Source organism: Hemiscyllium ocellatum, chromosome 18, assembly GCF_020745735.1.
Source record: "Hemiscyllium ocellatum isolate sHemOce1 chromosome 18, sHemOce1.pat.X.cur, whole genome shotgun sequence".
NCBI classification, from domain to species: domain Eukaryota; kingdom Metazoa; phylum Chordata; class Chondrichthyes; order Orectolobiformes; family Hemiscylliidae; genus Hemiscyllium; species Hemiscyllium ocellatum.
In genome coordinates, this window is record NC_083418.1 from 72,653,891 (window position 1) to 72,681,638 (window position 27,748).

At 42.4% G+C, this 27,748-nt stretch overlaps 1 protein-coding gene across 1 annotated transcript in view; it reads left to right on the forward strand.

The window, feature by feature from the left end:
- The window catches only part of slc5a12 (solute carrier family 5 member 12), a 50,764-nt gene that overhangs the window by 15,807 nt on the left and 7,209 nt on the right, over positions 1 to 27,748 (forward strand). Inside the window, exons 6-13 of the mRNA XM_060838667.1 lie at positions 10,068 to 10,208; positions 15,127 to 15,256; positions 20,922 to 21,010; positions 21,126 to 21,238; positions 22,513 to 22,580; positions 25,256 to 25,342; positions 25,434 to 25,615; positions 25,715 to 25,818. Of these exons, the coding sequence (XP_060694650.1) occupies positions 10,068 to 10,208; positions 15,127 to 15,256; positions 20,922 to 21,010; positions 21,126 to 21,238; positions 22,513 to 22,580; positions 25,256 to 25,342; positions 25,434 to 25,615; positions 25,715 to 25,818 (914 nt within the window). The remainder of the gene's footprint in view (positions 1 to 10,067; positions 10,209 to 15,126; positions 15,257 to 20,921; positions 21,011 to 21,125; positions 21,239 to 22,512; positions 22,581 to 25,255; positions 25,343 to 25,433; positions 25,616 to 25,714; positions 25,819 to 27,748) is intronic.

Consider the following 27,748-nt stretch of genomic DNA (forward strand, 5'->3'; position numbering starts at 1 on the left):
GGGGAAGGTGTATCCTCTTGTGAAAGAAGAAAAGAAAAAGGAAGTCAAAGATTGAAAGTGATGAGCAATCAAAGCAAGGATGAAGTGATACAAGACTTTTTCATCCAACATCTCGTTGGGGTCTGGAATGCACTGCCTGAAAATCTGGTGGAGGCAGATTCAATTGAGGCATCCATGACTGTATTGGATGTTTACCTTGCTAGAAATAGAGCCCAGGGACATGAGGAAAGGTCAGAGATCGGCACGAGGTAATATAACCAGTGGGCTGAATGGGCTGAATGGCCTTCTGTACAAGAACATGTTGTAATTCTGTGATTTTGGATTGATCCTCATCCCCAGTCGGTGACTGTCTGGCCAAGCTCTGTCAGTTTAAAGCACAGCTTTTCCTGCAATTAACTCCTTCAACTCTTCTGCAGGGCAATCCTTGTCCTTTGTGGCTTTATTGCATCTCAGTTCTCAAACAAGTTTTAAAGCAGTCGTTATCCCTTTTTTCCCAGGAAATAGATTGCTTATACAAAACAGAAATTGCTGGAAGAGCTCAGCAGGTCTGGCAGCATCTGCGAAGAGAAATCAGAATTAACGTTTCGGGTCCCATGACCCTTCTTTCTGAGGAAGGTTCACCAGACCCGAAATGCTAAACCTGACTTCTTTTCACAGATGCTGCCAGACCTGCTGAGCTTTTCCAGTAACTTCTGCTTTTGTTTCAGAATTTGCAGTTTTTTCAGTTTTTAAATCAATTGTTTATATCGCTTCTTCCTAGAGATGGTCAATTCACATGTTGCTTTCAGTCTTTGTGGTGTGGAGGTTCCAGTGTTGGACTGGTTTGGACAAGGTCAAAAATCTCACATCACCAGGTTACAGTCCAATGGGCTTATTTGAAACCACTAGCTTTTGGAGCACTACTCCTTCATCAGGGAACTCCAAAGCTAATGTTTTCAAATAAACCCATTGGACTATACTCTGGTGTCATGTGATTGAGTCTTTGTGTAACACCATCTCTTCATCCCAAGAAACACTCTATTCCAGAAATACTTATTGCTGATCCTTTCAATCCATGACGTTACTAAAGTTGTAAAGTTAACATTACCACACTCCTCAACCTTACCAATTGACTGGGAGTGTGTAGAGATGCTGCACGCTGTTGAATTTCCCAATCTTTCATGAAGTGGTTGAATTTTTCACTTATGAATTTGAGGACCATTGCTGCTCATGATGATGCCGGAATGAGATACCGATTGAAGTCAACTAGTCCACTTCCAGCAGACAGAATAGCTGTCTGCTGTGATAAAATAGTCAGCTTATAACAGTGTAAAGAATTCCAGCTTCATCCACAGTTAACCTGGGATTGTCCTGCCCCATGTACCTGGTCTAACAATTTGCAGAATCCAAGACTCAGTCTACCCACTGATTCACAACCTCAGCACTTCTGCAAAGATCCATTTCTCCCCAAAGTGTAAGTTTGCCTTCTCTCAGTAGGTGTACGTTCATAGATTCATAAAATCCTGACAGCGCATGAAGAGACCATTCAGCCCACCAAATCTGCACCGATACGTCTAAGAGAATACTACAAATACACACACCCTCCCTCCACCCTATCCCCATTATCACACATTTACCATGGTTAATCCACTCATGGGTCTTTAGCCAATCCACCTAACCTGCACATCTTTGACTAATGGGAGGAAACTGGAGCACAATATGTTTCAGATATATAACACAACAGCGTACTCAACTTGTGATGAGACTGTGCCTTTAAGAGAGATATTCTGTCCTGTTTTCATTGCAGAGGTGTGCTGCCACAGTGTTGATGATATGTCTCCTTTAGACAGGTAAACAGCTTGTGAGATCTCCCTGGGTGCTTGCTTTTTAAATGAGCCAAAGGGTGGGGTCAGGGCTCACACAAACCCAGGAAGCATTGTAGTGTGGCTTTCTGTTGGACAAGAAGGTTTCTGCTGGCTGCTGCTCTAAACATCTGAGTCCCAGCCGACAGAGTGAAGTCTTAGCCAGTGAGGCTTCCTCTTAAAAATCAGAAGGGGCGCATGGTTTTTTTCTTCTGAAGTGGAAACAGACAGCATGAGAGAATCATAACTGCTTTCCTGGATTACATTTCTTGCCAAAGGGTGTTTTTATGGATTGTTATCTATATTGGATGAGTTGGTGTTTAGTGATTAAATACTATATTAACTTGTTAAGAATTTCCATGGAGCAAAGTTATGCCAATATGCCCCATTTTGAATTTTAACTGTGTTATAGCAATAAAGTTTTAATTAAAACCTAATGGTGGACCAATAAAATCATAACTGGAACACAGTAGCTTACACTTGCCCTTAACTAAAGATATAAGTTAGGATTTGGGTTACAATACTTTGGCCAGTGAGGAGGGAGTGGTCTGCTTTGCCAGGTGAAAGTGAGGACTGCAGATGCTGGAGATTAGAAGTCGAGAGTGTGGTGCTGGAAAAGCACAGTAGGTCAGGCAGCATCCAAGGAGCAGGAAAATCGATGTTTCAGGCAAAGGCCCTTCATCTGCTCTGGTCCATAACAAACCTAAGCACTTTATTGAAGTACAGTGTGTGCCTCCTAGTGGGCATTACATGACTAGGGCAGACTAGGACAAGGATCTTTCCATCATTAACTCTTGATCCAAACACTGTTCATCTCTCTCAATGCCCTCTAGCTTTTGCCCACCTGAAGCTCAAGTTGATATCCTGGTTTCTTGAGTTCCTCATTCTTTCCCAGTATGTGATCATACTCTCTCGCCCAGGAAATACCAGTTCAGTGTTCATTGCAGCTAAGTAACTGAAGTCACTGGCCTTTCTTTCCAATTTTTCTTGCTCACTGCTTTGCCACTGAGTTGTGTTTCCCTACTCTTATTTCACTGCACTCTGCACAGAAATGTACAGCATATAAAATGAGCACTTCCCTTTCTCAAATTTAAATTTTACCAGGCATACTTGGCTTTGGATCCACTTGATAAGTACCTCTCCCTGGACTCGTCAGAAGTTGCACTAAGTTGATCAGGTGGAAGTTAATAAATTATTACCACTGACATGATTAGTCTCCATCAAGTCTACCATCTCTACTATTCAGTTGCTAACATGATGGATTGTTTGCAGTGTCCTCTGCATTCCTCTCCTGAACTGGTTAGGAGATAGACCCTTGGATCCTATTTGTACTGAATAGGTTATATAAAAGAGTCTACAATCTATCAATAATCTGCTATTGCTGCCAATTGTAAACTTTATCAGGTCCAAGTGTGCAATGGTTCAATGTTGACCCATATTGGCGAATGTGATTCTATGTTTGTTACTGCAAGTTATAATATATGATCATATTAAAGCAGTAATTCTCATTGAATCTTAGATGACCATATTATGCCCTGGGTGAAGGTCACAACTTGCACTCACATTGTCTGTCATTCATTTTCAATCAGATTCTCAGGGGTCTCCTCAATTTCCCAAGTGTTCTCCTCCGGTTATCTTTCACTTTCCCCTTCCTTTTACTTTGACTACATTTTAAAACCTATTGAATCTTCCCAAACCAATCAGCAATTTAAATCTAAAACTGCATCATCCAGTAAAAGAAGTGCCAGGGAATGTTTGCTCAGATTTTGATTTTCCAGCATCACTTAGTCATTGGTACTTTAGTCAGTTGCAACTGTATGACTCCAAAGGACATGTTTTTGGATTTGAGACAAATGCTGTCCTTGTGGCCTTTGTGATGTAACCAAGACCATTAGTTTAAGCAGAGATAGCTGCCTTTCCTCGCTTTTAACAGGTTGTATGTGACCTTGTCACTTCCTGATCCTGCCTGGCTTGCTGTATTCTCCCAGCCTCCTGCTTGTCGACCTTGTTCCCTAGACATAACAAATATTGGATCAAAACGTGCTCTTCCTGAGTATAAAATACATCTTTCATTGAGTATTTTAATTTTAATAATCTGTTCTCTTTTCCTATCACCTGGTTGATTTATGTCATACCTAAATGTTATTTACAAAGAGTCAGGGGATCAAATACAATCATATTAAAGCATGTTAACCAATGCAATACCATTGTTTTATTAACTGGCACCTATTGGACAAGGAGTATGTCAGTTGATCAAAGAGTCCGGATAACCAAGGGGTACACAACCACAATAAACCATGATCAAATGAAGTTTTGAGATATCAATATCCCTCAAAAAATCTTGGTTAAAAGCATCAACACATGACTAAACTCCATGTAAAAACATGCAGTCAGTAATAGAAACATAATTCAGGACTATGCCCTTCATTGCCATATTTTATTTATGATTTGGAGATGCTGGTGTTGGACTGGGGTGTACAAAATTAAAAATCACATGACACCAGGTCATAGTCCAACAGGTTTAATTGGAAACACTAGCATTCGGAGTGCTGCTCCTTCTTGAGATGGTTGATGAAGGAGCATCGCTCTGAAAGCTAGTGCTTCCAATTAAACCTGTTGGACTATAACCTGATGTTGTGTGATTTTGAATATTTTATTTACACATTGCGGTAGATTTCCCTTTGTAAACTATATAGAAGTCGCCTTTCCTCAATGAAATTGATTGGAGCTTATATTGTGGAGGTGAAAACCAGTTCATAACTATAATTGCAATTTATCTAATTTTGATTATATGATGGAATCTTACTTTGAATTTGTTAAACTGGGGTATCTGCCCACATTGAATTGCATCAGCCATTTCCTGGAACATTCTCCTCAACTGTCTAAATCTTTCTATAGCCTCCCCACCTCCTTAGAACTACCCACCTGTCCACCTAACTTTGTATCATCGGCAAACTTCGCCAGAAAGTCCCTATTCTCTTCATCCAGATTATTAATATATAAAGTGAACAGCTGCAGCCCCAACACTGAACCGGGACACCACTTGTCACTAGCTGCCATTCTGAAAAAGAACCTTTTATCCCAACTCTCTGCCTTCTGTTAGACAACCAATCCTCAATCCTCAATTTTGAGGCCTTAGTGGGGATGAAGGAATAAATTACAAGAATGTATGACTTGGGAATGTGAAAATAAAATTTGCTGGAAAAGCTCAGCAGGTCTGGCAGCACCAGTGAAGAGAAATCAGAGTTTACATTTTGGGTCCAGTGATTCTTCTTCAGAATAGAACATATGATGGCTTTTTTTCAACTGAATATAATTCTCCTCAATTGCAGGAACCTAGTGCATGTTTTCTGTTAGCCTGGGTCTATCTGATGGGCAAATTGGGAAATTAGTATGCTTTGATAAAATTTGCAATCTTTGTGATGACTCTGGAGATAGTAAGACCTAATTTCCAATATACCACTCTTAGTGAGGCAAAACAGACTGTTTGATATTAGTATGGGAGTTACACAGTGGGTTACTTTGGGAATATCCTTTGCCATCAACTTCCTCATCCTACATTTCATGACCCTTTACTCAACTCACCTGCTCCTTCTCCTTCCTCAGTGCAACTATTACATCATTGTGTTCCCTGCCCTCAGTGTGCAACTTCCACCATTCCTTGCCTGCCTCATCCCCACCTGTGACACGTCCCTCTGCGTCTCAGTTTCTCTCTCAATGCATCAGGATGCTTCCGACAGCCAGCCACTTTAAATTCCATACCCTCCCTTCTCGTTCCACCCAACTGACTTTCATCTGAAGTTTTAGAGTTGAGTTCTGCTCCAGTATCCTGCCCAAGGCTGGTTCACTAGCATTGTGCAACATAGCTGGTTTACTCAGGCAAGTTTGTTGACCCAGTCAGGGTTTGTCCCTTGCACTGTGAGCATTTCACAAGGAAGCAAGATGGCAACACATTGGAGCTGTCTCCTGGACTGGGTGGTCTGTTCAAGTTACAGGCCTAACACTGCAAGCTTTTGCATAAACAGATGTCTTGGTTATCAGGCAGCTTCTTCAGTGAAGTCATTTGTACTCACTGGAGCGTGATGGAAGAAATTCAGTCTGCCTACTTCACACTTCATGTGAAATCAGGTTATGAACATGTGTGTTATCCAATTTTGTCTAACAAACTCATGCCACTCAATGTAATCATAATAGCTTGAAGTGCAAATGAGTATTCATGGCATAGTAATGAATACAAAATCATGAATCCTGCCTGTCAGGTTCTAAGGACTTAATAGAACCCTAGCCTTTAACTTAAACTTTTGTCTCCAGCCTAAATTTCCTCCACTTGGCCTTTATAAAACTTCAGCAAGATCCAGAAGATCTTGCTTGTGAGATCTGTTTCTCTCCTCAGCTGCTGCTATAGTTTGCTGAGTTTATTGCAACATCTTCTGCTTTCATTTCAAATTACACACATCCACAATATTCTGCTTTATACTTATGTCATAAGAACATAAGAATGAGGAGCAGGAGTAGGCCGTCTGGCCCTTCGAGCCTGCCCCGCCATTCAATAAGATCATGGCTGATCTTTTTGTGGACTCAGGTGCATTTGCTCGCCCTCTCACCATGACCCTTAACTTCTTGACTGATCAAAAATGTATTTCTCTTAACTTTAAAAAAACATTCAATGAGAAAGCCTCAACTGCTTCCCTGGGCAGGCAATTCCACAGATTCACAACCCGTTGAGTGGAGAGGTTCCTCGTCTAAGTCTGCTCCCTACACCACCAGTGATGAGGGCCTTTGTTTGACATGAGCATACTTGAGAGGTTCGAGTCAGTCTCCTCAGGATGGAGAAGGTTAAGAGAGAGCAAGTTTTGAAAAGAATTGTAGCTCAGATTGAGGTTCTGGATGTCAGGTTGCTTGCTGAGTTGCAAGGTTCATTTTCAGAGGTTTCATCACCATACTGGGTAATATCATCAGGAAGCCTACGATGAAGCACTGATGTTACAACCCACTATCTATTTATGTGTTTAGATTTCCTTGGAATGGTGGTGTCATTTCACGTGGTGATGTCATTTCCCATGGTGATTTCATTTCCTGTTCTTTTTCTCAGAGGGAGAAAAGTTGTTCAATGTGTTTAAAGTCATGAACCATTCGAAATGAAAACAAAATCAGTAACCAAAGGGCATAGGCTGAAGGTGACAAGCGAAGGAGTCACGGTCACTAGTGGAAGCTTTTATTTTAACACAATGTACAAACATGAGCAGTGGGAGCAGGGCTAGGCCACTTGGCTCATTGAGCCTGCTCCACCCATCGCTAAGATCATAGCGGACCTGATTACTGCATATTCCTCCTCTCCAATAACACTTTACCCACTTGATTAACAAGAAACTATCCATCTCTGTGTTACAAAAAGGTAACTATTCTGCTTCCACCACCATTTAAGGGACAGAGTATTTCTTATTCATTCACTGGATGTTGCTGTCACTGAGTCTGACCAGAATGCATTACCCATCCCTTACTGCATTGAATCAACCACTTTGCTGTGGGTCTGGAGTCACATGTAGGCCAGACTGGATAAGGATGGCAGATTTCCTTCCCTAAAGGAATTTAGTGAACCACATGGGTTTTTCATGACAATTGATTCATGACCATATTAATTTCAGATTTCTCTTGAATTCAAATTCTACCATCTGCCATGGCAGGAACTAAACCCAGGGCCTAGGATTAATATTCTAGCGATAACACCACTTGGCCATTGCCTCCCCGAAAGACACACAAACATCCAAGAGAAATTCTTTCGATCTTTGTCTTGAATGGGCCACTCTTTATTTTGAAATAGTGGCTGACATACTCTCAAAGTAGAAATCTCCCTTTCTCAATGCACATGATTGACACGCCTACCTGAAGATGTGTTGCAAGTCGATTTGATCATAACTGTCAGAAAAGAATCAGGACTCAAAGGGGACAGAAACAAACAGTGTACCGGCAAGGGGAAGGGGTGGGGGTGGTTTGGGGGAAGGTGGGACGGGGGGAATGAGTTGGGAAATTGAACTTGTTAAATAGCACTACTAAAGAATTAGCACAAACATAATTAGGTATTAGAAGGGGCTTCTTCCACGCTCTATTGTCATATGGGACAATAATAACATCAGTGGAGATACAGTGTACCAAAAAGCTTCTGCCTTTGCTCCTCTTGTTCAGGGTTCTAGATTGTTTTCATTTCAAAATGTACTGAGCTTAAAAGTCAAATAGAAAATTATTTAAGCAATCAATAAAGAACTGGGAATCTAAAACAAAAACAAAAATAGCTGGAAAACTCAGCAGGTCTGGTAGCAGCTGTGGAAAGAAATCAGTGGTAATGTTTCAGGTCCAGTTAACCTTCTGTTTTTATTTTAGAACATCACTTGGTCATTTGACAAGACACAACTTTAATATTAACAAAAAAAGTCACTTTGTCGAATTTTTCTTCTTCCACTCGACAGGATAGTTCACAAGTCTACCAATTCATGGGGAAAGCCAGCATTTATACTGCATGAGAGGAGAGTGCAGAGGAGTGGGTGTACAATTAAATGATATCATCCATCAGGGTCACAGTGTGGTGCACTAATGTGTACTGGAAACAACAAATGGCCATGCACAGCGCCCTCTTATTTACACACAGCAAGAAAATGTACACACACTGCACCTATTTCAACTCAACAAGATAGACGGCTACCATTTGTTGGTGAATTTTTTAGGAAAATGCCCCGACCAATCAGAGTCAGTTTGACTAGTTTAAAATTTAAACAAAGCCAAGCCGTTAACTATCAATCATAGATGTGTTCTAGTGAGTTTTGAAAAGATTTGTAGCTCAGGTTGAGGTTCTGGATGCAGGTTTGCTCGCTGAGCTGGAAGGTTCATTTCCAGATGTTTCATCAACCTACTAGGTAACATCTTCAGTGGGCCTCTGGGTGAAGGCTTTGCCCAACGCCCACTGAAGATGTTACCTAGTAGGGTAACAAAACATCTGGAAATGAGCCCTCCAGCTCAGCTAGCAGACCTACATCCAGAAAACAGGAGTATTCGCCATGGATGAAAGGAGGTTTATCAGGATAGAGTGAAGGGAAGACCTTTTAGAGTGGAGATAAGGAGAAACTTCTTTAGCCAGAGAGTGGTGAACCTATGGAATTCATTGCCACAGAAGGCTCTGGCAGTCGGGTCATTGAGTATATTTGAGACAAAGATAGCTAGGTTCTTGATTGTCAAGGGGATCAAGGGTTACAGGTAGAAAGCAGGAGAATGGGGTTCAGAAATTTATCAGCCATAATTGAATGGCAGAGCAGAGCCGAGTCGATGAGCTGAAGGACCTAATTTCTGTTCCTATGTCTTATGGTATTATGGTCTTAGGATTTTGCCTAGACTGCAGAGTTGCAGTTGTGGAGACAGATTAGACAGACTGGTTGTTTTTCTTGGAACAGAGGAGACTGAGGAGGATTGGGAGCAAGATTGAGGTGTATAAAATTATGAGGGGCTAGGATAGGGTAGACAAGAAAAAGACGTTTCCCCTTGATGGAGGGATCAATGACCGGGGGTATAGATCTAAGGTAAGGAGAAAAAGGTTTAGAGGGGATGGGAGGAAACACTTTTTCACTCGGGGCTGGTAGGAATCTGGAACTCATTGCCTGTAAGGCTGGTAGAGGCAGAAATCTTCATAACATTTAATTAGCATTTAGATGTGCACTTGCAATGCCAAACCATATACTTTTTGGGCCAAGTGCTGGGAAATGGAATAGGAATCATTAGTAGGTTATTTTTGACTGGCAGAGATGTAATGGACTTTCCTCAGCGTCGTGGATCTGTATGACCTTTTGAACTCCTTTATCAGTCGGACTCCATCTGCCAACTGATTAACACTCTTCACTCATTCAGTATTAATGTTGTTTTTGCCCTTGATTTGAAGGTGCCGGTGTTGGACTCGGGCGGACAAAGTTAAGAATCACACAACACCAGGTTATAGTCCAACAGGTTTATTTGGAAGCACTCGCTTTCAGAGCACTGCTCCTTCATCAGGTGGTTCCACTCCGAAAGCTAGTGCTTCCAAATAAACCTGTTGGACTATAATCTGGCATTGTGTGGTTTTTCCCTTTGAATGAGTAATCTTGTGAGGTATCTTGAGGAGATGAAATGTTGCCCTTTATGAGCAAGGATGTTATTTCAGCAAGAATGTAAGACTTGTTTTTCTCTCTAATGTACATTTAAAATTAGTTTCACAGTAGATCCTTTGAGGCGTCACACTTTCTGGACACTGGCAGTCGGGGGTACGTTTACCTGGTTAGGAATCTACGGAGTGAACCAATCCACCATCCAAAGGTGCATTTCATGCAGATCGGAAAAACATGCTAAAATGTAAGTGAAAGACTGTTTGTTTGCTTGACCATCCAAGGTGGGTAAAATCATACACATTTACATTGACCCATCCCCGTCATTATGCCATTAACGGTGAAGGATGTTACTGCTATGAGGTGGAATCTTCTTCCTTTTGATTCACCAACTGACAGTCCCAGTACATCCTACAACCAAGTAGGGCATTCTCAGTATGCCTCAATCTTTCCCTCAAAAAAAATCGTCCTGCGTGTATCAAATGTGACATTTGTGACATTCACAGAACATACTGGAGAAACCCTCACACCACTTAATCAGTACTTAGATGTGCACTTGCAATGACAAACCATACACCTTTTGGGCCAAGTGCTGGAAAATGAGATAGGAATCATTAGCAGGTTGTTTTTGACTGGCAGGGATGTGATGGGCTGAAGGGCCTTCCTCTGCGCTGTGGATCTGTATCACTCAATGATTCTTTAAACTCTTCTATCAATCAGAGTCCACCTGCCAACTGATTAACACCCTTCACTCATACAGTATAAAGGTTGTTTTTGCCTTTGACTTGGAGATTTGACAGCCTCTGAGTAGAAAGAAACAGTTAACCTTCCAAGTTCAGCACAACTTCAGAACTCTGGAGTCATACTGGATTTGAACTGTTAACTCTGTTTTTCTCTCTCCACAGATGCTGCCAGACCTGCTGAGCTTCTCTGTTTATTGTCTGCTTTTTTGTTCCTGATTTCCTGCTTCCACAGTGTTCTGTTTTTGTCTAATATGATATTTGTTTCCTTTCATACAACAAGCATCCAGTGACCTCAATCAGTGAGGTTGTCAGGTCCAAAATTAGGGACAGATTTGTGCTGTTGGCAGGACAGTTAAACTCCATTTCACTTAGGACCCTTATGAGGTTATTACCTCTTCAGTCTGGTTCCATTTACACATAGGTTCTGGACTTGGGCCTCAGCATCCCTTATCTCCCTAATAAAAATGGCTGCTGTCACAAAGTTGGAAAGTGTGGCGCTGGTAAAGCACAGCAGGTCAGGCAGTATCCGAGGAACAGGAGAGTCAACGTTTCGGGCATAAGCCCTTCCCCACATGGTTCACCACGTCACCAGTTTCAAAATCTCCCCTCCTCCACCTCATCCCAGATCCTCCATCTCAGCACCACCCTCTTGACCTGTCCCACCTGTCCATCTTCCTTCCCACCTATCCACGCCATCCTCCTCACTGACCTATCAGTATTACACCACACCTGTATCCCCCATCGCCTTCCCAGTTACATTCCCCCCACCCCCACCACCCTATTTTTCTCTGAGCCCCCTACCCTTTCCACATTCCTGATGAAGGGCTTATGCCTGAAACGTTGCTTCTCCGAAGTTGCCTGACCTGCTGTACTTTTCCAGTGCCACACTTTTCAACTCTGACTCTCCAGTATCTGCAGCCCTCACTTTCTCCTCATCACTGGCACAAAGCTGTCTGTAAAATTTATTTATAACAATCATTGCCCATTCACTCTGCTTAATAAATGCAATACCTTTCCATGTGCAGCTTTATTGTAAAATGCAATGCCTAAATGAGTGCATTAGTGGGCGGCACGGTGGCACAGTGGTTAGCACTGCTGCCTCACAGCGCCTGTAGACCCGGGTTCAATTCCCGACTCAGGCGACTGACTGTGTGGAGTTTGCACGTTCTCCCCGTGTCTGCGTGGGTTTCCTCCGGGTGCTCCGGTTTCCTCCCACAGTCACAAAGATGTGCGGGTCAGGTGAATTGGCCATGCTAAATTGCCCGTAGTGTTAGGTAAGGTGTAAATGTAGGGGTATGGGTGGGTTGCGCTTCGGTGGGTCGGTGTGGACTTGTTGGGCCGAAGGGCCTGTTTCCACACTGTAAGTCTAATCTAATCTAATCTAATAAAAAAAAAAGAATTGAAGACCATCTTAATAGCTAAATGTCACTCTTTCTCTGAGGTCTACACAATGAGACTATTCGACTGAAGAGGTAAGTTCTTAACAACCCAATTAATTCTATTTGATTGCAATCACTCCATAATTTGTTGCAATATTTAGAACTAGAATTGGAATTAGGTTTATTGTCACATGTCCAAATTATAGGAATACAGTGAAAAGTGGACAATGTCGCCACACAATATGCCATCTTCGATACAAAGTACCTCAATACAAATTTTAGGTGCTAAAATAGATTCGGTACAAAAATAAAGAAATAAAAAGAAAAGCTAAACATTCTGCATTGCAGTTCTTCATTGTATAAATTAAGAAAATTAAGAAATAGAGTTAAAAGATAAATGCTGCAGTCCTTCTATAGCCTTCAGTCTCTCTCGCTCTGCGATCCACACGTAGTCTTGCTCTCATCGCACTGCTGGGCTCAAGCATCTGTGTCAGGCTGACCGGTCTGGGCCCCAGTCCACCGGCCACTCCACTCCAGCCCTGCGACCACTGGCCTCTACCCTTGGCTCAGGCCTACTGACCACTGGCCATCCAGCTCCACACGTGCTAAAAGAGGCTAAAGACTTCTGAGTGGATGACTTATGTTGATCTCCATCAAAAGAAGTGCCAGTGTTCAGTCCATTAAACTTAATCCAAGTGATATCATGAAACGGCTGAAAGGCATTGAACACAGCGACAACATCCTGGCAACAGTGAAGTCTGAAAACTTTGAATCACAGAGGTCTACTGTAGGAAAAAAGGCCCTCTGGCCAAATTAAGTCTTTGTCTATCGAAGACAAGCAACTTGAACTTCAGAACTAGCTGTGCCCATAAGCCAAGCAGTCCCTGTGCAGGTGCAACACCAGCTTCAACCTAAGAATGTGGAAAATTGTCCAGATATATCCATCCACCCACAGGACAATCTAATCCAGCCAATTAATGACCCATTAGTCTACTCTTGATCATTAAGAAAGTGTTAAATCATATCATCAACTGTGCTAGCAAGAGACACTTGCACTGCTTCAACCTACTGACACTCAGTTTGAGTTCCTCCAGGGTCATTAGGTTCTGGATCTCATTCCAGCTTTGGTCCAAACATGGACAAAAGAGCTGACTTCCATGCATGAAGTGAAAGCCACTGCCCTTGACACCAATGTCACATCTGACTGAGTACAACATTAAGAAGTCCAAATGAAATTGATGTCAATGGGAATTACAGGAAAACTTTCCACTCCTTGGAGTCATCTCCATCACAAAATAATCTGGTTATGTCTGTTGGAGATCAATCATCTCAGCCTCTGGACATCACTGCAATAGCTCTCCATGTCCTGTCTAGTCCCAACCCTCTTCAAAGGTTTCAGCCATGACAGGGATGTGCAGGCTCAATGGATTAGCCATGGTAAATGCAGGGGTTGGTTACAGGGTTAGAGTAGGACTCTGGGTCTGGGTGGGATACTCTTCAGAGGAATGGTGCAGACGCGATGGTCTGAATGGCTTCTTTCCACCATAAGATCAGAGATGAAGACAATGTCGATGTTCAGTACAGTTTTCAGTACAAATTTATGTGCCTCTGGCATTGAAGCTGCTGTATCCAGAGGCAGCAAGACCTGACAAACAAGGGTCATGTAACATTTGCATCACAAGATGACCTCCTGTGAACCAAAATAATCTATCCACTTTTCCTCATTAGCATTACCATCTTCAAATCCACCATCATCAGTGTTCTGGAGGTTACCAGGTCAGCCATATGGACTGGAATTTAAGCTGCCCCATTCAGGGGTCTCAAGGTGGGAGGGCATGCACAATCCAGCAGGTGGTCTTCCCACAGTCTACCCACCCAGCCTGACCTTCCTGATATTTTGGAGAGTGTAGTGAAACTTTCGCAGATCAACACATGCTTGGGCCTATTGAAGCCCTTCTGTGATCACTTAATGGCAACCCAAGGGTCTCGTGTAACAATCACTGGAGGGAGAGCAGCCCCAGACCATGCCGAGAGCCTGGGAGTCAGATAAGGGGTGTGGGAACCTGTTAAAGGGATTCCAGAGTCCATCGTTGGTTCTCCACTCACTGACTCCCCTTTAAATCCTCTCCCCAATTGGTCTCTTGAGCCCACCCACTTCAAGCCCTTGCTGAGGCATCAGGCTCTGGATCTTCCTGGTCTGATTGGCATGTTGGGACTGCCTGCAGTCCCAGCAGTGGCCACCGATCCCAGCTGGTGCTATTGGCATCCTGAATGATTGGCAGATTGCCTCCTGAAACAGAGGCAAGTGTCTTGTCTTAAAGTGACAAACTCTCACTCCCAGCATTAAACTGTTGCACAGCAGTCACTGCAATTGTTAGTGGGTCCTTTATTTAACTTTTGAAATGGGAACTGTGACAGCCCATGATGTCCAACACACAAACATTGCACATGTAATCGAGGTCGGAGGCTGAAATTCTGTTGCAAGTGGCTCATCTCCTGTCACTAAGTGACATGTCCACCACTTACACAGCACAAATCACGAGTGTGGCACAAAACTCAACACTTGCTTCAATGTGACAGCTCCAACTAAAACCAAAGGGTTCAACACCACCTGGGACAATACACGTGATTGACACCCCACCCACCACCTTTAACATTCACCCCCTTTGCCACTGATCGCACACTGGCAACAATGTTGAAGAAAATTAAAGGTTAGGTGTGTAGCAGCTCATTATAAGCCTCCTTTGGTAGCACTTTCTAAACTCTTGAAGTCTACCATCCAGAAGATGAACATCACCTCGATCATCACTGACAAGTTTCCTTCCAGACCACACACAATCCTGATTTGGAACTGCCTCACTGTCACTGAGTTAAAATCCTGGACTCCCCAACACTGCTCTGGGTACACCTGCAGGTGGACTGTTTCAAGAAAAGCATCTGGTTGTCTCTGGAGCAATTGGGGGCAGGGAACAGATGTTAGCTTTGTCAATGGCACTCATATCCAATAAAGAAATAATAAAGAATATCTAAGTTCTTGTCCCAGGGCACTGTACCTGAATTTACTTGGACTTTGGGTCATCATTGTCTGTGCGGTGTTCTCTGGACTGGTGATGTATAGCTACTATGTCAACTGTGATCCATGGACTGCCGGATTCATTTCAGCTTCAGACCAGGTAAGCAACAGGTATTCAAAAAATTGAAGATTTTATTTTTACATAAATCTACAAATTCAGTGCAGCATTTATAATGATTATTACAAACCACTGTAGATTAGAGCTAACTTTCTCAGTTATAAACAAATAGATATTACAAACATAATATGATCCCTGCCATGTAGCAAAGGGAGAACGACTCAGGAAACATGTCTGGTCTGCACGCACCAAACAACCCCACTGCCCTGTGGCCAATCACTTCAACTCCCTCTCACACTCCCCCAAGGATATTCATGTCCTGGGCCTCCTCCACCACCAAATCTAAGCCACCCACCAAATGGAGGAAGAATTCCTCATCTGCCACCTCGGGATCTTACAACCACCCAGCATCAACATCAACTTCACTAATTTCAAAATCTCCTGTCCCCATACCTCATCCCAGGTCCAACCTTCCATCTTGGCACCACCCCCTTGACCTGTCCCACCTGTCCATTTTTCTTCCCACCTATCCACTCCGCCCTCCCCACCGACCTATCACCATTGCCCCCATCTGCGTCCAGCTATCACCATCCCATTTACCTTCCCCCTTGCCTCACCCCACCGTCTATTTATTCTCAGCCCCCATCCCCCTCCCGATTCCTGATGAAAAGCTTCTACCCGAAACATTGACTCTCCTGTTCCTCAGATGCTGCCTGACCAGTTGTACACTTCCAGCATGACACTTTTTGACTCTGACCCTCCAGCATCTGCAGTCATCACTTTCTCTCAGTTTAACCATCTTCCAACTAAGGGTTCCACAGGTTATTTGGCATGCAGTGATGTGAAGGTTACTCTCTGAATGTATCAAAATCAGATGCTTAAAAGCATCCTCTGATACTATTGAAGACACTAATTAATAATTCCTTCAGGCCTCTGCTAAACTGAGAAAGTCCAGGCAGATTTTCCACTAGATAGACGGTCACTGTCAGCATAGATCACAGTTGTGCATTGGGGAGCCTGCAAAATCATAAAAGACTCCAAGACAATTGCTTACAAAATGAATTTTGTGCTGGTCAATTCACCTACATCTGGAAACTCTGAAAGTCTCGATAAAAACAGAAACATCAAATGACATGGTAAAATTAAGTAAATAGTGAGTCATGAAAAGTTAGGCTATTAAATACACATTATAACTCCCAAGCAATGATTAAACTGAACCCATTCTTAATTCACACAGCCCTAATAATATTTCCCATAGACCAGTTAGAACCCCCAGACTCAGAATCAACTCTTCCCAGGAACTGATACCTCCACCCACCCAGAGGCTCCAGCAGACCCCTCTCTCAAAGGGTTCCCACTTTGTTGTAGGATTTGACCCACACAATCCAAGTTGACACCCCTGCCATTGGACCCTAGCAGCCATTCCCTTTCCTTTTCTCTGACTGGATGCAACAACCCTGTTACCTGAGCTTGACCCATACCCATCATATCTGACACCCAACTCCCGCAAATCCCACTGGACCCTATTGGAATGTTCTGCCAGAGGATGTGGATATAATAGGAACATTCATGAAGCACCTTGACAGATACATAAATAGGCTGTGAGTCGAGGGAGACAGCCTGCGCAGAGGCAGAATGTTTTTAGTTTAGCCAGGCGTCATGTATCAACACAATATTGATGGGCCGAAGGGCCAGTTTTTGTGCTGTACTGCTCTTCTTTGTTCTTTGAGATGCTAATACACACAAACCAGTCCACTTACTAATGAGCTTCTTGTTGTTAAAACTTTTAAATGGTGAAACTGTCTTTATCCAAATGTATATAATGGACATAGACAGAGTAGACAGTAAGAAATGTTTCCCCTTGTCGGAAGGATCAATGACTGGGGAAATGATCGTTATGGTAACAGGCAGAGGTTTAGAGGAGGTGTGAGGAAAACATTTATTCACTCAGAGGGTGGTGGAAATCTGGAATTCACTGCCTGTTGCAGTCCTAAAGGCAAAAAGCCTCATAGTATTTAATGAGTATTTAAATTAGCACTTTCCAAGGCATACAATAGGCCAAGTGCTGGAAAGTGGGGTGAGAATGGTCAGCTGGTTGTTTTTGATTGGGTTTAAAAAAAATCACACAACACCAGGTTATAGTTCAACAGGTTTAAGTGGAAGCACTGGCTTTCAGAGCGTGGCACCTTCATCAGGTAACTAGTGGGGCAGGATCATAAGACACGGACTTTATAGCAAAAGGTCACAGTGCCATGCAATGAAAATGATATAGTGAACAAACCTAAATTGCTGTTAAGCCTTTCATCCCTGAGAATAGTTTGCAGGTTTTGGTTCATTAATATGCAAATCCCAGAACTTCTTTCCAGTCACACTCTCGAGATTACAAAGTTTTATAAAAACAAGGTGACATCTTAGCTCAGACAATGTATTAAAGGTGTGAGGTTAGAGTCTGTCGGTATCCCAATCTTGAGTCAGACTGGTTCTATTTCCAAAATAGGAATTTATAAAATGTTACATGGATTGACTACCTGCATCACCTGCCTGCAGGTTGTGTGTTTTTTGAGCAAAATAGAACGTATCTGCAAATACAATTCTGCAAATGAAAATTCACCCCATCGACTCATACGTATGTGTGTGTATGTGCGCGTGCCTGTGAGGGAGACAGAGAGTGTGTGTGTATGAGTGTGTGTGTATGAGTGTGTGCATATGAGTGGTTGCGCATGTGAGAGTGTGTGTTTGTGTGTTTGTGCTTGTTAGAGTGTGTGCATGAGTATACGCCTGTGAGAGGGGGTGTGTGTAGGTATGAGCATGGGGGGTATTTGTGTGTGAGTCTGAGAGAGAGAGACTGGCCTCAACCAGCATCTTAGGTTCATGTCACACTATAGGTTACCCCACTACACTATACACTCTCACACACTCTTACATACTTACACACTCACACAGATCCTCTATCATGCACACGCTCTCTCAGACACACACACACGCACACACTCTCACACATGCACATACCTTCTCACAGACTTATAGTCAGTCACACACAGGCATACATTCTACCAAGTATGCACACACACAAACACACAGTGTCTCATGTGCACTCACACACTCAGACGCACACACTCACACCCTCTTTCTCTCTCTCACATGTATATACACACACACATACACCCATATATAAGTCTATGGGGTGAACTTGCATTTAGAACATAGGAAAGTACATCACAGAACAGGCCCTTAGGCCCACGATGTTGTGCTGAGACTTAATCCTAATGTAAAATATAGTAACCTAACCTTAACCTACGCACCCCTCAACTCACTGCTATCCATATGCATGTCCAGCAGTCACTTAAGTGTCCCCAATGACTCTGCTTCCACCACCACTGCTGGCAACGCATTCCATGCATTCACAACTCTCTGCATAAAGAACCTACCTCTGATGTCTCCTTTATACCTTCCTCCTAATATCTTCAAACTACCAGTCAATCCGGCCCTGGGGAAAAGTCTCTGACTATTGACTCTATCTATTTCTCTCATTACTTTGTACACATTGATCAGGTCTCCTCTCTTCCTCCATCTCTCCAGAAAGAAAAGTTCGAGCTTATTCAACCTTTCTTCATAAGGCAAGCCCTCCCGTTCATGCAGCATCCTGGTAAACCTTCTTTGCACCCTCTTCAAAGCCTCCGTATCTTTCCTATGGTAGGGCGACCTGAATTTGCAGAATTGTATTTGCAGATACATTCTATTTTTGCTCAAAAAGCACACAATCTGCATGTAGTCAATGCAGGCAGTCAATCCATATAACATTTTATAAATTCCTACTTTGGAAATAGAACCAGTCTGACTCAAGATTGGGATACAGACAGACTCTAACCTCACACCTTTAATACATTGTCTGAGCTGAGACGCCACTTTCTTTATAAACCTTAAGTTACCTCGAGAATGTGATTTAAAAGAAGTTCTAGGATTTACATATTGATGAACCAAAACCTGCAATCAATTGTAAAAGATGAAAAACTTAACAGCAATTTAATTGCATGACACTATGATATTTTGCTATAAATGTGTATAAAAGTATGTATTTGTGTGTGTTTGTGTGTGCTGTGAGAGGGTGTGTGTGTGGGTATGAGCGTGGGGGGTATTTGTGTGTGAGTGTGTCTGAGAAAGAGACTGGCCTCAACTGGGATCTTGGGTTCATGGCACACTATAGGTGACCCCACAACACTATACACTCTCACACACTCTTACATACTTACACACTCATACAGACCTTCTCTCATATACATGCTCTCTCTTAGACACACACACACACACACACACACAGACACACACACACACACACACACACACACACACTCCCATACATGCACATACCTTCTTATGATCCTGCCCCACTGGTTACCGAATGAAGGAACCGCGCTCTGAAAGCTCGTACTTTCAAATAAACCTGTTGGACTGTTATGTGGTGTTGTGTGATTTCTAACTTTGACCATCCCAGTCCAACACCAGCACCTCCCCATCATGTTTTTGATTGGTGCAGGTGAAAGACCAAAGAGGCTTTTTTTGTGCTGTAGATCTCTGTGACTCTTTAGGTTATAGAAAACATAGAAAACATAGAAAAACACAGCGCAGTACAGGCCCTTCGGCCCTTGATGTTGCGCCGACCGAAGCCTACCTAACCTACACTAGCCCAATAACCTCCATATGCTTATCCAATGCCCGCTTGAATGACCATAAAGAGGGAGAGTCCACCACTGATACTGGCAGGGCATTCCATGAACTCACAACTCGCTGAGTAAAGAATCTACCCCTAACATCTGTCCTATACCAACCTCCCCTTAATTTAAAGCTGTGTCCCCTAGTAACAGCTGACTCCATACGTGGAAAAAGGTTCTCACTGTCAACCTTATCTAAACCCCTAATCATCTTGTACACCTCTATCAAATCGCCCCTAAACCTTCTTTTCTCCAATGAGAAGAGCCCCAATTGCCTCAGCCTTTCCTCATACGATCTTCCTACCATGCCAGGCAACATCCTGGTAAACCTCCTCTGCACCTGTTCCAGTGCCTCCACATCTTTCCTATGGTATGGCGACCAAAACTGCACACAATACTCCAGATGAGGCCACACCAGAGTCTTATACAACTGCAACATGACCTCAGAACTCCAGAACTCAATTCCTGTACCAATAAAGCCCAGTATGCCATATGCCTTCTTCACAGCACTATTTACCTGGGTGGCAACTTTCAGAGACCTGTGTACATGGACACCAAGATCCCTCTGCTCATCCACACTATCAAGTAGCCTACCATTAGTCCAGTAACCCATCTTCTTGTTACTCCTACCAAAGTGAATGACTTCACACTTAGCTACATTAAACTCCATTTGCCACCTTTCTGCCCAGCTCTGCAACTTATCTATATCCCACTGTAACCTGCCACATCCTTCTTCGCTGTCCACAACTCCACCGACTTTCGTATCATCTGCAAACTTGCTCACCCAGCCTTCAAGCCCCTCCTCCAGGTCATTATTAAAAATGACAAACAGCAATGGTCCCAAAACAGATCCTTGTGGAACACCGCTGGTAACTGCACTCCAAGATGAACTGTGATGCACTGTGGGTCACATTGCTCACTGGCAGAGAAAACTCCAAGCACAGTCCTTAGGGAATATTTTCCTGATAGATTTTACTTTTATTTTCTCTCTTTTGCAGCTGATGCCTTATTTTGTTATGGAAATATTGGGACACTTACCAGGACTTCCTGGGCTTTTTGTAGCCTGTGCATTTAGTGGCACACTTAGGTCAGTACGTCGGAATATCCACATTTACATCACGCACTGAAATTGTTATGTTAAAGCATACTAGTAGGTTGTAAACATGTTGCGGTGTTAATGCTTTTGTCCCCCTGGTTTATAGCACAGTAGCTGCCAGTATTAACGCACTGGCAACTGTAACATACGAAGATTTTGTGAAACAGTGCTTCCTCAATGTGTCAGAAAAGACAAGTACCTGGATCAGTAAGGGCTTGTGTAAGTACTGTCTACATTACCCATCAAGTTTTCATTTGAAAGAGGGTTTGAGTTGAATAGAAACATAATCCACTTCCAGATGTCCTGAACAGCTTTCCTCCTTCAGAACCTGTATGCTTTTGTGTAGCCTTTTATTAATGCATGTCAATTTTGTTCTGACTCTGAGCAATTCACTCCAGCTCCCTCCCTCAGCAAATTCTGGTTAATACAGTATTACCAGTGCTGCCACACTACTGCAGTTATTATGCGCTGTATCTTTTTTCTGGGTTTGCACCATAGTATATCCAGTTAACTAAGATTGCATTATGTTGACAATTTTCTCCAGGGATCATTTGTTTTCCAAGATCATAAGTAGGGTCTTAACCTCTTCACTGGAGTCTTAATTTAGGGATTTTCCTAGAGGGAAAGCGGGTTTTGAAATATTATAGAAATGAGGCAACAGTAACACCTTAAGATTTTCCTTTTCATTTGTCTGGAACTCAAGTCTTGCATAAACTTCAACTCAGCTAAATTGCTGCTGTCCTTTTCCAAGCCAGCACCAAATTCACCCACTGGCTGAACTATGCTGACTGCTGACTTGTCATCACCTCAATCCTCACCTTTTCAGTTTTTAAAATCCCACCATGGTCTCAACATCACCCAGTTCTGGAATCTTTGCCATTCCTACAAGGCTTGAAAGATCTGCATTCCTCCAATTCTGGCCTCATACACATCCACAGCTTTAAATTCTTCCATCACAGACAGGCTTACATTCTGTGTCCTTACTCTACAAGTCAAGAAATCTCATCCTTACTTCTCTCTCTTCCTTTACACTGCTTCTTTAAGCTAACATTATTGTCCAAATTTTTCATGATCTATATTGTTGCTTCATATGATTCAATTTCAAATCCTTGCAATTATTTGCTCCAATGAAGAGCCTTGGAATGCTTAATTGAGCCATAGGTGCTTTATGAATGCTTTTGCAGTTGTTGTCTTCATTTGATTATGTGAGTCTGATAACTGATCTATGCTGCACCATGCTTGATTAGTTTAGGCTGGATATTGACCCCAGACAAGCAAACAGACTTTACCAGAGCTAAGAGCTGAGACATGTTGTAGACAGCACTTTGAAGAATTGTAAAGTAAAACACAAAATGAAGATCCTGACTCTTACAAACCAGTGATATTTCTGAATACTTCTATGATAATTAAATATAGCTGTGACTGAATTCTTAGTCTAAATATGTCTGAATTTCCTTACCAATCTCATCATTTTTATTTCCATTGTCTTGTAGGCATAGTGTACGGTGTAGTTTGCACTTCAATGGCAGTTGCAGCATCACTAATGGGGGGCATCATTCAGGTAAGTGCAGTGCAGTATCTGCAGTCTATCTAACAAATGACTCTCTCGTGATTCTAAACAGTAAAACTGCCAGCTTTTCTGCGCTGTTTAATGTGCTACCCTAATTGAATATTCAGGTGCAGACCCATTACTTGCATGCATTATTCATTGTAACACTAATGAAGATTTCTTTTTATAGAAGATTATAAAACACACAGTCCTTCTCAAACCAATAAGAAAAGGTCCCCAAATCATCAATAAATCAGGGTGTGCATGTGTGCAGGTGCTAAAACATTATTTGTAAGTGACGCTCTTGAAAGAGCTTCTTTTGGCATCCTACTGTGTGCTGTCTCAGTGCCAATTCCTCCATTGATTTCACCTGCAATTTTATTCTCAATTTACATCTCAATTTCCTCCCAGTTATCTTTACATAATGCTGGATTGTTTGCTGACTGGCAGAGTCTCATCGTTGCTTTAATTGGCAGACAGTGTCTAACACCAAACTATCCTTTAACACTAAGATCCACCGAATTCTGTATCAAAGCTTTATTAATTGAGAGTGCTCCATGAGGAAGCAATATCTAACAAAGGGATTTTCTTTCACACGGCGATGCATTCAGTTTCATGTCAGTATTATTAAGGATTCACATTGAGCATGTACCAACAGAAACCATTGGTGTCACCACAATCAATAGCTGAAACAGAGCACAAAGTTTGCATCTATAGCTGAGTTTGTTGGTTATCTCATCCTCCAGTGACTTTTCACATAAGCTACCTTGTCCCTTTGTACTAGTTATGGGTCACTCATGGCCTATGATTCACAATGTACTGTAATATAAAGAGCTAAAGATCATTCAATATTTGAACTGGTGGCGTATGCCTAAGATGTTCAGTGATGAAACTTCAGTATCTCTCAATCTGTCTTTCTCGTTGTCCAAAGACTGCTCTAGCTGGGAAGGAGGATTAGGTTGAGGAAAATGGGAATTGCCTGGTAAACAATGGGTCCATCGTTACACCATCTGCAACTTTAATGGAGCAGAATGCAGGAACAGTTTGCCATCACTGATGGTCTTGGAAATGTTAGGTCCAATGGGTTCTGTTCCTGTTTTATGAGATACCATCTCTGCTATAGAGCTCAGATGTGCCTCTCATTCCCCAGTGATACATCTTTATGTTGTGCACCATTGATGATGCTCCTCTTTGAGAACAGTATACAGTTTTGGTTTCCACACTAAAGGAGGCATGTACTTGCATTGAAAGTTCCAGGAATGTTCACAAAGCTAATTTAAAAGGGGGATAAAGGGGAGACAAAAACAGAAGTTGCTGGAAAAGCTCATCAAGTCTGGCAGCTTTTGCGACAAGAAATCAAAGTTACGTTTTAGGTCCAGTGACCCTTCCTCAGAACTGAACCCGAAACATTAACTTTGATTTCTCTTCATAGGTGCTGTCAGACCTGCTGAGCTTTTCCAGCAAATTCTGTTTTTGTTTCTAGTTTACAGCATCCGCAGTTCTTTCGGTTTTGATAAAGGGGAGATATTCTTGTACTGATGCAATCTTACCTTTGCTGGATGGATCTTGTGAGGAATCAGAGCAGTTATAGATATTTGACCACAAAAGGCTTTTGTATTTCCTGTCCTGTTAAATGTTGTTTGTTCACAAAGATATTGCACAACACATCCAAAGAAGATGATTTCTTACCACCCATCAAAGACTCATGGGTCCTTTTCAGGGCTCTGTATTGTTACGCTTATAGTTTCAGACTTGGCATCCCCTCTGTAACTAGCCCACTCCCTCAATGGGACTGAGTGTGAACAGATGATGAACCACACAACTGAAACTGAAAATTGGCTATTTCCTTTACAGCAAGAAATGAGCATTACCTAGGCTGGGTTTATCACATCCAGCGGTGGGATAACATTCATGTTTGAGTATGTCATTATCAGAACTAGACTGGACTATCTTCTTCGTCTCCTCCTCTGGATTGCTACACCCATGGTTCATTGTCTCTTGAATGGTATACATGTTTATTTTGATGCCAGATTGCAGTGAATTCTGGCATCAACCGCAAATCTCCTATCAATTGTCCTTGAAATAATGCATAGGTCATGTGCTGGTGAGCTTGCTTTCTGTGTTTCGAGTAACTCTCCCTCCTTTCCAATTCTATTTAATCCTTTTTATCTTTCCCAGAGTTTGATTCTGAAGAAGGATATTCCCAAAGTATCTCTCCCCAAAAGTTGGCACTTCCTGTAATTCCCTTGTTTGATTAGATTAGATTAGATTCCCTACAGTGTGGAAACAGGCCCTTCAGCCCAAAAGATCCACACTGACCCTCCGAAGAGTAACCCACTCAGATTCACTTCCTTACATTTACCCCTGACTAATGCACCTAACACTATGGACAATTTAACATGACCAAGCCACCTGGCAAGCACTTTTTTTTGGAATGTGGGAGGCAACCCACGCAGACAATGTGCAAACTCCACACAGGACACTTGTCTGAGGCAGGAATCGAACCCTGGTCTCTGGTGCTGTGAGCCAGCTTTGCTAACCACTGAGCTACCATGTCTTGTTTCCTTTAAACCCTTAAGATTTTCAGCACTTGCAATTTCCTCCATCTTAATGCTGGGAAAGTGACTTAGAAAAATATGTGTATTTTTGTTGCTGTGTTAATTGTTCTGTTTCCTTTTAACTTACAGGCAGCACTCAGTATTCATGGGATGTGTGGGGGACCAATGCTTGGGTTATTTACCTTGGGCATTTTATTTCCTTGTGCAAACTGGATTGTAAGTCAATAGCTCATTCCTACCTTTGCTTTTAATTTATTATCATTTCTTACCCATTATTTTGAACACAAATGCATCTGACTTACTTTAGGGTGCGATTGGAGGCTTGGCTGCTGGAGTAACCTTATCATTCTGGCCTGCAATTGGTGGCTTTATGTATCCTGCACCATCATCAAAGACACTACCTTTATATTTAAGTACCAATGGTTGCTTGCCACTGAACATGTCAGAACTTTTTCCAACTTCATTGCCAATTATAATCCCTAAAGAGATGTACAGGTATAATTATGTTAGTTCTTTTTTCAAGTTGAGAATTGCTGTAATTAAATAAAGTGACAATAACAATACAGCCCTTCTGTTTTTTATTGGCAGGCCTCCACTGGCAGACAGCTGGTATTCTGTATCCTACCTCTACTATAGTCCTTTGGGGTTCCTCGGGTCATTGATAACTGGTCTTCTGCTAAGCTTTCTATCAGGTCTGTTTCAGCAGTTTTTAATGATTCAAACTTTGTAGGGCTGGTCAGCTCTCAATATCTTTCACCTCATTACAGACAATGACTATTCTGTTTTTTGGAAATGTCGTTTTGAATTTTTAGCTCAAGGTTTGCAACGGATTTGACACCATTGTTCAAAATCCAATCACGAAGTGATACTGGGCAGCACAGTGGCTCAGTGGTTAGCACTGCTGCCTCACAGCACCAGGGACCCAGGTTCAATTCCGCCCTCTGGTGATTGTGTGGAGTTTGCATGTTGTTCCTGTGTCTGTGTGGGTTTCCAGCGGATGCTCTGGTTTCTTCCCACAGTACAAAGGTTTGTAGTTTATGTGAATTGGCAATGCTAAATTGCCCATGGTGTTCAGGGATGTCTAGGTTGGGTGGATTAACCCCATGGGAAATGCAGGGTTATGGTGATGGGGTAGTGGGGTTGCTCAGGGAGAGATGCACTTCGGGGTGTTAGTGTGGGCTGAATGGCCTGCTGCCACCCTGTAGGGATTCCATGCTAGTGATCATTAGGGTGAATACTGATATGTCAATGATAAACAGGAGTAATAGTAAGCCATTCAGCTCTTTAAGGCACTTACTCCATTCAACTAGATCTTCCATATCAACACCTATTCCTACACTACCCCCTGCCCCATATCATTTGATATGTTTGACATTCATGGGGTGTGGACATTGCTGGCTGGGTCAGCATTTATTGCCCAGCCCTTATTGTACTCAAGAAGGTAGTGGTGAGCTGCCCTCTTGAACAGATGTTGTCCATTTGGTTTAGGTCAAAACACAATACTAAGAAAACTATTGATTTGCATTTTGAATGTATTCAGTGATTGAGTCTCCACAGAACACTGGGGTAGCGGACTGATAACATTCACCTGCCTCTGAGTGACAATCTATTGACACCCTATTGATAGTCTGTGATCTAATATTAACAAGCCCAACCAAATTGACAATGCTAGATAGGTCATTGGATTAACTGTTAACAGTGCTGACTTAATCTCAAATACAGAAAAGCAAATGCTGAACTGGTCACATATCACTGTTTCTTCACATGCAACTTGATACATTGCCAACACAGTAGAGCTGCAGCCAAACACAGCCTTATTATCAAAGTCCCACTTTCCTAAACTCATCTCTTGCCTAAAGCAAGGTGACCCTCAGGTTAACCCACAACTAGTTTCCTATCTCCCTAATGACAGAGTAGCCCCGTGGTCCTTTGAGACAATGGGGACTTTACTGGATGGAGTTAAAATGGAGGAAACTATTCTCCCATTCCAACTGTTGTATTGCACACTCGAGGCACCAACCTGGATAATTCATGATACCCAAGTTTTAAAGCAAATTGATCTTCTGTCATATGTTTTGGACTTGGAACCTTGTTCCTAGATTATTAGCTTCACTGTATAATTTTATTTTTGCTACAGCATTGACATTGTTGGAAAATGACCAAGTTGGAGATTTAAATTGTAATAATTGAATGGAAGCCTAACTTCTAGTTGGATGTTTAGCCCCCTGTTATGAATTCCAGTTAAAAGGATAATCAGAAGTGGTCTGAAGCACACTTTGCCTCTGACTGCCTTTTTGTCCTGCCAAAATAAGACTCTTACTTCTTCAGAGGTCTGGTTTCTGTCATTGCTGCAGGATTTTTGTTTTAGTTCATTCACAGAAGTAAAGGAATGTAGGTTTGCTCGCTGAGCTGGAAGGTTTGTTTCGGATGACTCATCACCATACTAGGTAACATCCTCAGTGAGCCTCTGAATGAGGCACTTGAGGTGTAGCCCGCTTTCCATTTATATGTTTAAATTTCCTAGGGTTGGTGATGTTATTTCCTGTGGTGACATAATTTTCCTAAGGTAATGTCATTTCATGTTCTTTTGCTTGGGGTGTGGTAAATGGGATCCAGGGCAAT